Below are 11,574 nucleotides of genomic sequence, written 5' to 3'. Positions count from 1 at the left end.
TCACGAAAGAAATCTTCTTTTCAGAACAACGCAATGTGGCATGATTGTGTGACATCCAATCCATACCCACAATAACGTCATACTCTTGCATTTTCAGTGGTATAAGATCTATACTCACCCTACGGTCACCAAGAGTTAACTCACAATTCTTACATACCTTACTGATAGTAACCAAACTCCCAAGTGGTGAAGACACATTCAAATTAAACCCTAAAGGATCAACACTTAAACCTATATACGCAGCTAGGTGAAGAGATATAAACGAATGGGTAGCACCAGTATCAAACAAAACTTTAGCACGAGAACTGAAAATTAAGAAGTTACCTTCGATAACGGAGTTCTCTGCTTCTCCTCTAACCTCTGCAACATAGTTAAGCTTCCCTTGGACATTTGGTTGCCTCGGCTGGAATGGCGGTGCGTTAGTACGTGGCTGATTATGAGGTCTACCACCAACATTCTGACTATGTGGCTGGTTTTGCGGTCTATTACCAACATTCTGATTACGTGGATGATTCGTGTTCTGTGGTCTCTGCCTCTGTGGATGGGGGCAATCTCTAGCGTAATGACCTTCCTCTCTACAATTATAACACTCTGTCCCAGACTTCTTCTCCTTATTCACCGGAGATTCGGTACGTGGTCGCTTATGCCGTGCTTGTGGGTTTTGTTTCACCTTCTTCTTCTTTTCACGAGATTCTCTCTCTTTCAGTGTTTTATCCCAACTAGCTTCAACAGCCAACGCAGATTTTAAGACTGCAGCATACGTGTTATGGTTATGACTGACCACCCTATCTCGAATGGGTCCCTTCAAAGCACACTCTAGCTTACGAGCCCTCAGCTCCTGGGTCGGTACCAAATGTTGTCCATGTCGTTCTAACTCTGCAAACTTCTTATCTAACTGAGTTACTGACATATCCCCCTGCTCCAATAATGCAAACTCCATACATTTTGCAGCTTGAGCAGTCGGTGGGAAATATTTCTCTAAAAACAACTCCTCAAATCTTTCCCAAGACATCCGTGATACATTTTCCATTCTCTCAATGGAGCTCCACCAAAAATCCGCATCCCCATGGAACATGTATGTGACAAATCTCACTTTGTCTTCCTCTGAAACCAACATAACTTTCAATTCTTTCTTTATACCCAGCAACCACTTTTCAGCATCAGTTGGTTCCTCGGTTCCATGAAATATGAAGTCATTACCTAAAGATTTCTTGAACCTTCGTACATCAACTTCATGACTGGATTTGTTCGGCTTCTCTATAGCTTTAGCAATGGTCTTCACGGAACCTGCTAGCTCTGCCATATCTTGCTGCATAGTCTTGGTTCTCTTATTCAGAACCTTGATCTTCTTAGTTGGAGTAGAACGAGCTATTTTTTCCATATTTGACATCTACGAATCAAACTTTCAACGAGTTAGCTCGGTTAGTTTGGTCAGTAACTACTCATTACTAACCACCCAATCATATACATATCACGGAATCTGGTAGTTTTCTAAAAATTCCCAAATAAAAAGATTTTTTTTTTTTTAAACTCCTTTTTAGAAATCTCACAACAAAACCAACACTTAAATACTCACAATCCAAAGCAAAATAGAGTAAATTTGCTGGTATCACTAACACAAAACAAAGAGAAACCCAAAGAAAATCGAAACATTTGCTCTGATACCAACTGTGACGACCCAGAAAATTTTTCGCTTTCGATTAGCCGTGGTGTCCAGTCAACCGACAAGTTTTCAATCTTCCGAGTTGCCAAAACGAAAATATACTAAAGAAAACAGTTTAAAGATAAAAGAGGGATCGACTAGTACAAAACTGATTAATTCAAAAGTACCAAAAATCAAGACTTTACATTTATATAACAGTCAAGATATGAACTTCCAATCTCTTACAAACAGTCAAAGTAGTAATTTACAACTTCTAATATAAACAATACCAAAAAGGATTTAAATTCTTTAAGAAGTTCACTCAAAGGTGGTAGCTTAAAGATTACAAGAAAATAGCTTTAGCCGATTTTCAAACAAAAATACAACTATCAACATAAACCTCATTTACAAAAGTAACAAAAGATTTCCTTTTCAAACCTTCACAAAGTAAACACAAAGTACTAGTTTTCACAAACCATCCCAGATTACACGTAGATATATACATGAACAAAAAAAGCGAGTGTACTCACTTTGACCCCCAATGCTTTACGCACCAAGCTTTAACAAGCTTACTGCCTCAAGCCGCTCTCAAACTCTGTGGAAACCAAAACAAATAGGGTGAGCCACAGCCCAGTAGGGAGACGATGATACGAAGTCGAACGTACAATTCAATGCCCAATAAGGATAGCCAAAAACATCAAATATATGTAAATAAAACATTAAGTTGTTGAGAACATCCATATCCAAGTTTCAAAGACTTTATAAAGTCAGTAAACTATTCTGAAATCATCCAAAGCGATTGAGTTCGCAATCTTCTACTGTGAGGGTCCTACCAAGTGTCGGAGTTTATCTGAAAACTAACCATCGTCCCAGACGATCTTCCGCAGGTAACCATTAGTATGGATTTCCCCTAATGGGCCCGACAAACTCATCAGTAGCATTTGTAACCAAAAGAGTGCTCAAACGATCGATAGATAGTTCATAAATATCGATAAATATGAATATCGCTTAAACTGTCAAAGTTTCAATTCATGAACCATGAAATGCCCTTACCTTAGCTTGCACTTTATGAAACAAAGCTAAAATAAATGAGGAGTATTCATACATAAGGCTAAATACACAAAACAAAACCATACATATGAGTTAACTCCATGATTTACTCTAAAACACTCCAGAAATTCAGTTTTGCTTAACTCCAAACAAAAATTCACACAAAATTCATTATGCAATGGAATTCAGTGGTTTTGATATCGTTAGAAAATATAGAAAACCATCTTTAACATAGGGTTCATAGGAAATAAGAGAAAGTTATACACCTGTGTTTAAAACGTCTTGACAAAGCAGGACAGAAACTGTTTTCCTGCAGTTTTTAGTTTGCTCAGTCTCCACTCAAAAATTCGTGCAAAATTCATTGAGCGACGGAATTCAGTGAGTTAAGTCTTGTTTGAAACTAGATGAGACCATATTTAACAGAAAAATAATAAGAGGTAACAAAAGTTAGATGTACCTGTGTTAACAGACCTTAGGAAAACTGGACAGCAGAATTGGTTTCTGAAATTCACAGTTTGGATAGCCTATACTCGAAAATTCACATAGGCTTCGTTACTCAATCAAATTGAGTGTTTTTCGGCTAGTTTTAAAGTACAGACAATAGGATATCACATAAAAATTATAAGAAAATCAAAAAAGGTCAGTAACTTGTTCAAAACTCCTTTGACACAAACTGACAGAAAACTGTTACAGGAATTTTTCAGTTTTAATATTGTTCAGTTGAAAATTCACACAGGCTACATTATATTTCCGAATTCGACGGTTCTTAGCTCGTTAGAAAGTATAAAAAAAACCTATTTCATAATAAAATATGATAACAAATAAGAGTAACATGAACCTGGTGTTTAAACCATCTCAAAAACATGACAGTAAACTGTTTTCTGAATCCTGAAATGCCCTAATTTGAGTTCTATCAAGAAATAGAGAACAATTCCAATAGATCCAAGTAACCCAGGCTATATTTTGCAAGAATCATGACTTAAACATGAAATTATTTGAAAACCCTAACCTTTCTCATGAACCCAATCATTCAAATCAAAGAGGATAAACATGTTAACTTGAAATTTAGAATTCTAACACAAATCCCATTGTAAGAATGTGAAGATATGAATTCCTTTGAGTTATAAATCAGAGAATCAACATACATATAAATTGAAGATTCAAAACAGTTTTGAGAAGGAATTCCCCCTACCTTTGATGTGAAACAAGAGCTCCAAAGCAATGAATTCAAGCAACGGATCAAACTATGAAAGATATGCTTCAATTTCTAGTTTTTGTGTCTGATTTTTCTGCTAGTGAAAGAGATGAATCGAACATGGGAGAACATAATCTGATTTTGAAAGAAAATCGTATTTTTAAGTTTATCAAGAGAGCTAAAAAGACTAAAATACCCCTGATTCGATTAAAACATGACATGTACCCCTTGCAAGTGTCGTGTTCTCTAAAATCCATGAAATATGTATCCTTATTGGCATATGTACACACCAAGGCTGGCTCACACGAAGAGAAACATGGTTTCTCAAGAAATTATCAAGTGTTTCGCAACCGAAACACGACAACAACTAGGTTCAACGCTCCACAATGCATTAAATCTAGCCTTCCAATCCATATGGATTGGGTTCGCACCCTAGTACTTAAGAAAAAGAGGAAATGTGCCTCAAGCGCTTTTGTATAGCTGGGTGGTTTTCAAGCTCCGCGAATGATCTGTCAGTTACTATTGCAGATGGGTGATGATCTTCCTTCCAATAGAATGTCATATCTATGTCATTAACCTCAGGATCCTAAGCAACATCACAATCAAAATTATCATCAGCATCTTCTACATCCTTCCTGGCTTCTTCGGAATCTGGAAGCCCATTTCTGCGGAGGAGGGTATTTCCTCGGCATCATTTAGATCCTTCCTGAACACATCCCGAACACAATGTAGAGCGGTTTGTTCGAAATGGTATGACTCCCTTGATAATGCACCAAAACTGTCTCAGGTTTCCTGCTTGTAAGTTCCCATAATCAATATTTTGGAGGTTACCAACCATGATAAGCAGATTCTACCTACCATATACTCATGTATATCCAATCCATCATAAAAAATTCAGTCATGCTTCACTACATAAAATTCATGAACTATCATTAAATGAACATGATGATCACTAATATTGCGTTAGTCAAATGGGGTATGCTAACAAACTGCGGTTTCTACGTGCAAATCTTATCATTTGAAAGAGATATGCAGATTTACTGATAGGTTTTTGATTACTCAATGTTGACATGATGCAACTGCATTAGTATGCGTTGAAATAATATTGGAAAAATTAATGAATCCGTCAAAGTTATAGATAATTATTTACACACAACCACAAATAGCGGGAAGGTTGCCATAACATGGAGAAATACAGGTGTCTGCTACTTCCACAAAGAAGAACGTATATCCAAAGCTTGTTGTGTTTACCAAATGATGTACTGCTGCAAATGTTTGACCGGAAAAACATAAAGGTAATTTAAGCAAAACTCATTTTTTTGAGGTATTACTATTAAACAATTAGAAATTGTTAGATCCATCAGCTCGCATCATATGATAGGATTAAAATCAATGTTTGTGTTCAAACTTACCTCTATTCTAGGCTTATCCACTCTAGGTCTTCCGCATGATTTTATTCAACATTTACTGCTTTTTCCCATTCCAACTCTAATAGATATTGACGACATTTTTGTTTTTGAAGGTGTGTTCTTAAGTGTCCCCATCATCGATGTTTGTATGAGTTCCCTGTATAGTCCTGTAACCTTGAATCATTAGCTGGATATATGTCCATAAGTGCAGATAAAAATGACTCATATGAAAAGTGGGAAATAATCAAATAAAATAAATAACCAAGTAGGATCAATTTTCCTTATTTGTAAAGTGAGGTACTAAGTCCTATTGAGCAATAAAAAAATACAGTGCAGTATACTAAAACATAGTTAAAAAAAAACTTTTAGAGCATATGAACACAAAACTTTAGAAGAGATCGATGCAAACCGAAGTGGGTACAAACTACAAATGTTTTGATCCAACAAAAACATGGAATTGAAATGTCGAAATTCCAAATATGGATGAAATAATTAAAGTTTCCACACAATAGCACCTTCAAAATTCAGCTAACATAAACAAATGTTAACCCTGCAAAAATCACTCAGACTCTCCGTTACTACGAAACTAATAAGATAAAGTTTCAGATACTCCTGCAGTAAGAGGTATTAACCATAAAATTAAATTGAACAAATTCGCTTCTTAGTTCTTAGGACTAACTATTAAACTAACACTTTGAGTTTGTAGAATGCTAAAGAATTGCACTACATGATGATACAAAAAAGAAAAACAGAAATTGACTCCCAACCTAACTTTGTAAGCTCCGATTGAAATTTGATCATTTGGGAATAACAATACGAAACCTGCCACATGTTTTTTCACACGCCCATTTTATCAAACTACCGATAATCATTCATTAAATAATTTAGAAAACACACACACACAAAATCAGAAACCCAAATAAAAAATTCACCTGCTCGAAGAGAACTTCTTAATATGCTCTTTTTTTCATAAGATCCCCGAAATGCACATGTAGTTTCTTAGATAATTCATCACCAATTAAACATCTAACTCTCCATACGGGTTCTTCAACAAAATTATGAAGATTATTGATGTAACGTTTGATTTCAGAAACCGAAAAGGAAAAAGAAAAAAAGAATCACCCAATGATTGCTTTTCCTAAGTTTTGAAAAGAGAAAAACACATCTGAAGACTCACTGAATACCCTCCGAAGATTACCTGTTCTGTAAATAGAGAATTGAAACAAAATGTATAAAAGCATGGATGCACGACTAATCGAAGAACACAATTTTAACTCTGGTCGGTTTTAAAATATAGGAACTTTGGGAGCGAAGAAGGAAGTTATGCAAGTAGAATTAGGGAGAGTTGGTCCATGATGAATGTAAGTGGGAGAAGTTGGCAGGGTGAGTGTAGAAACGGTGTAAACAAAATTTTTTGTTTTTGTTAATAGATGTGGGGCCAAATTGAATGAGAAAGCTCTATTTTCCAATCCTCACACCATAGCTCTCTACATCATCAAAAGTGGGATCACAATTAAGGAGAATCAAGTATTTAATTTCAATTATCATCTTGTTAGATAGATTAGATATCTGATTATACTCAAAAAAATTATGTCACTACTTTACATTAATTTTTCTATTAAATGTAATCAATTAAATTCAGATATAACAGGTCAGATCTAGACGAGTCAGGAAAAAACAAACAACATGTTTATCTCTCTTAACGAATCTAGCCTCTTCAAATAGTCTTTGCTGGAGGTAGATCAATATAGATCGACCAAATTGGCCCACCTTAGGATTTATAGGTGTGGGCTTTTTAAGTTACGGTAAGTATGTGCCCAAGAATGAGAATGTGACGGGACGCTGACACGTACCATGTCCCGAACGGATGGCTGAATCGCCGAAGCAAATGTAACGGCTCCAAGTAACCGACCGAACAACTGCGCGCCTAACCTGAGTCTTGGCATTCAGTCTTGGCTATACTTAAAAGTTGCCGATGAACTTCACATTCAGTCTTGACAGGGTCGAATACCACCGAAGAAGCCAGCATCAGAGGAAAAGCTGTAACCCTCTCTCTGTTGAGAGTGAGACGAGAAGCATAAAAATTAGATCTCTCTACTCTTCTGATTAACGATTTAGGTATGCATATGACATGATTCAAGCAACTGATCATTTTTGTGAACATTTTAAATTTTAGTTCCTTTCTTTCACCTATTTTCCTCCTAATTTTTACTTCTAGGGTTTCGAATTGTTGTTAAGAATGATCTTTACTGAGACATGTATGTACAGTTATATGCTCTTATTGCTTGATTTCCATCTCATAATTTGTATATCCATCCATGATCCAGTACTAAATGATGTGAATCTTTGAGTTGTGCATTGTATATGTTTAATCCTCACTGTTTAAAGATGTTGCTAAGATCAATTGTCACTTGTTGGTTCCGAATCGGAGACTGGTACCAGGTGTTATAAGATTAAACCAACCAGGATTATATATGGAGTATGCTTAATATGTGCATCTTTTGATTTTAGTTGTTATGTCCATACTGGTTGTTATTCCTGTTAAATTGATACAAATGTTATACTGCAAGTAACTATACTCGGAATTCACATATAACACTTCACATTATGGTTTGCAAGTATGTGTTTCTTGTTTTTGTTTTTCGGCAATTAGACATGACATCCCTGTCTTTCATCAGAAATCTAGAAAGTGGCCTAGTTTCTTCATTTTTGTTAACAGTTTAAGTTTTAATTTCCTTCACTCATTTTCCCCCTAATCTGTGTTCTAATTTTTACTTCTAAGGTTTCGAACTGTTGTTAAGAGAGATATTTTATCAGACATGTGTACCTGTTATTGCTCGATTTCCATCTCATAATTTGTATACTATACATACATGATCCAGAACTGATTTTTAAGTGATGCTGTTTTTTCCTCACTGTGTAAAGACATTTTTTTAAATTAATTTTTGTTGTGTCCGAATTGAGACTGGTATGAGGTGTTACAACCTGAGCTTGTAAAAAAAAAGCAACCAGGATTGTATATCGAGTGTTAGTATGCTAATTTTAGTTTTGTTACATCCATACTGGTTGCTGTACATGTTAACTTTGAACGAGTGTTATAGTGCAAGTAACTACACCCAAAGTTCACACACAATATTATGTTTTTTTTAATTGGCTATCAGACATGACATCCCTGTGTCTGTCTCTCATCATAAATCTAGAAATTGGCCTAGTTCCCTCATACTCATTATGTAGTGGCGTTAGTTGTTAGGAGGATTGATTATCGAAAACAACTTGCATAGCCTCCCTGATTCTTAGGTAATACATGCATGATAGGATATTCAATATTTTGTGCTTTTTTTTCTCTGTAGTTCTCGCAGTTTTGATACCAAGGGATAATTCTTTTCTTTCTTTTCTGTTTCCAGACGGATTTACTTTTACGTCTCTTTTCAATGGGGTTACCTAAATGCCCATTTCTTACTCGTGGTTATGAAATTGCTAAAGAAAAAGCGGAACTTAAGTATCAGAATTGTCTGTACTGAGGACGAACGGAAAGAGTATGTGCACAGGTATATACAGGAAGAGATGCTCAAGGTTAATCAGGCAAGACTCGCTAATGGATTAGACAGAGTGACTTCCCAGAGATTACTGGAAGAGGATCAGTCTAAGACTACAGATAGTTCTGACAAAAACACTGGGACAGTACATGTATTAAAACCTGGGAGAAAATCTGCTGGTATATCAAAAAAGAGTAAATCTTGAAATAAAGATTGTTTTGACAACAAACTGATGATGGATAAAAAGTCCAAGGATATTGAGTTAACTGACGCTGCAATCTTTCCCGAGGTAAAAGATCAAAATGAAGAGACCATTGTTGGCACCCTTCAATCCCATGTAAACGGGTTTAGATGTGTAACCTCCAGTTCCCAATTCAATGTGTGTTTTCTGTATAAGGATGTAAAGCAAGCTATCTACCGAGTTGAAGACGAGAAGAAGAATCCGCCTCTCTTGCACTTCCACTTGGTTCGCCCCGTTAAGGTGGGGACAAAAAAGACAAAGGAAATCCAATTCCGATTACAATTAGTACCTACCCCTGTGATACAGAGGAGATCTGATGATGATTCAAATTGTGGCCGCAACAAGGATTTAAAGATCTTTGTCTTAAGAGTTCAAGCTAAATTGAGGTGGCTACGGGCTATTCCCTCCAAGGTAGAGTCCATCTTTGGCCTGACATGGTTTTCGATAGTCGGGCTTGCTTTCTGTGTGGATCTATGATTGTTAATCTGGCGAAACTTAAACCTGAGGAAATTGATATGACTGTCGTTTTTATGGACTTGAAGCGTGATCCGCTTCAAATTAACTCAATTCCCTTGCACTCGCTCGATGTCATAAAACGTCGCCTTGACTTTGGGGACGTTAAATATTTTGTGAACAGTAAAAAACCAGACTGCTGGTTGCCTAGAGTGAAAGAGATAGCAGAGCCTCAGAAGTTCAGTGGATGGAAGTCTATTGATCTTGAGGATCCTGAAACTTTGAGCTACTACGACTGCAACAAAAAAGGATGCAAAGTAGTAGAGTCTGATTCAAATAAAGAAGTTCACTACTGCTACAACTCGGAAGGATCCCTAATAGTACTGAGTGATTCAGAAACAGAAGATTAAGAAAGTGAGATATTGGTGGAATGAGAGGATTCTATTAGATGAGAATCTGCTGTATAAGGAGCAATGAATCAGAAGCAGGAGAGGTTGAGTTTAGACAAAGAAGTCAAGAGAGAACTACAAAATCATCTCTGTTGCTATTGTTATATTTCTATTAATAGATGCATATAATTTAGATTAACCTAGAATGCCATATTAGTTATGCCCTTATTATCAGAAGTAGGTTTGGATAATACTACTAATGTAGAAATGTTTTCAACCTGTCATCATTGTGGGCAATCATCTCAATGTTGTTTTGTTGGTAATTCACGACAATATCTTACTAGGTGCAACTTGCTGAATAGAATTGAATGCCAAGATAAAGCTTGCTATAGATTTACTTGAATGGAAATTTTGTTTTGCTTTAGTTTTTGAATCCAGGATTCTCTTGTACTCTAATAGATATCAATACGACTTGTTGGGATTCAGAAATCTGTTGTATATTCTAAGCCTTTTCAGAAATCTGAGCCCTGAAAGATGTTAAACGATCCAGAATTGATATTTCAGCATACATGGAGCCATAGACGCGTCAAGAGTAACAAGAGTATTTAGTTTACTACTTTACTTTCCCTTTTTACCATCTTGTTATTACAGCTCTTTAATATCTGTCTTTTCTGTTTTCTATGGCTTAGATTTCCACACATGTGTGGCTGACATTCTTTCTTGTCAGACTCTTTTCTGTATTTGACATTCTTTCTTGTCAGACTCTTTTCTGTATTTATTACTGTGTACGAATCAGTTGTGAATCTATGAAGAATTATGTTTTCCTTTTACTAAGTGTTACTATTTTTTGATCTTCTTCTTTCGATCTTCAATCTTCGTCACAGTCTTCATGTTCCTTCAATCAATTTCTCTTTTTTCTTTCTGTTCACAAACTTCAATCTAGTCTTTTGTATCAAGATAACATTGAATCTTTAAATCTTCATCTTCTATCTCTGTTCTTGATTTTCTTTCTTCAATTTCTTAGATCTAATCAATGGAAAATCCAACATCTTTCTCGATCTCAAAATTTCCGATTAATCAATTAACAACCATTGTTCAACTCAAACTTAAAGATGACAATTTTATCATCTGGAAAGGTTTGATGTTACCTGTTATTCGCAAGTTCAAGATTATGAAGTTTCTTGATGGTACTCATGAGTGTCCACCTCAATTTACAACTCGTACTAATGCCAATAATGGTGTTGAAAATCCTTTATACACAAATTGGATAAACGAAGATGCCACAATGATGATGCGGATCAACTCGACAATCTCTGATAGTGTTGTCTCCTACTTTGCTTCTGCAACATCGTCTTTTGAGCTTTGGAAAGGTATTTCTGATCGATTTGCTCGAGTTTCTTCTACTCATTATATACAATTAAGAACCAAACTAATGAACATCAAGAAAGGAAATTCTACTATTGCTGCATACACTAATGAGATCAAGACTATCACTGATCAATTAGCTGCTACTGGTTCTATTATTTCTGATGATGAAATTGTAGTAGTTACATTAGGTGGTTTGAATGCTGATTTTAATTCTTTTGCTACATCTATGAGTATGCGAACTCCACCAGTAACAAGTCTAGAGTTACATGATTTTCTACTTAGTGAAGAGCT

At 35.8% G+C, this 11,574-nt stretch overlaps 1 protein-coding gene and 1 long non-coding RNA gene across 6 annotated transcripts in view; one reads left to right on the top strand and one right to left on the bottom strand.

Annotated features, from left to right (window-relative positions):
* LOC113283153 overlaps positions 1-4,056 on the bottom strand; it is a 6,254-nt gene extending 2,198 nt beyond the window's left edge. For 3 of the 5 annotated variants that reach the window (XM_026532320.1, XM_026532318.1, XM_026532317.1), the window contains exons 1-3: positions 3,885-4,056; positions 2,173-2,237; positions 325-1,390 (exon numbers count right to left, since the gene is read on the bottom strand). In XM_026532320.1, coding sequence (XP_026388105.1) covers positions 325-1,390 — 1,066 coding nt within the window. In that variant the 5' untranslated portion in view covers positions 2,173-2,237; positions 3,885-4,056. Of the gene's footprint in view, positions 1-324; positions 1,403-2,172; positions 2,238-2,958; positions 3,091-3,884 lie in introns of those variants that run through there. The other 2 variants (XM_026532319.1, XM_026532322.1) reach the window with 2 other exon arrangements.
* A 3,243-nt stretch (positions 4,057-7,299) lies between these two features.
* LOC113277963 lies at positions 7,300-10,745 on the top strand. The gene is made up of 2 exons (XR_003325244.1): positions 7,300-7,414; positions 8,701-10,745. It is a non-coding gene; the product is annotated as an uncharacterized LOC113277963 (long non-coding RNA).
* The last annotated feature ends 829 nt before the right edge of the window (positions 10,746-11,574 follow it).

Source organism: Papaver somniferum, chromosome 5 (assembly GCF_003573695.1).
Source record: "Papaver somniferum cultivar HN1 chromosome 5, ASM357369v1, whole genome shotgun sequence".
In the NCBI taxonomy this organism is placed as follows: Eukaryota; Viridiplantae; Streptophyta; class Magnoliopsida; order Ranunculales; family Papaveraceae; genus Papaver; species Papaver somniferum.
Note: the sequence above shows the minus strand (reverse complement) of the source record. Positions and strands in the feature narration are given on the sequence as shown.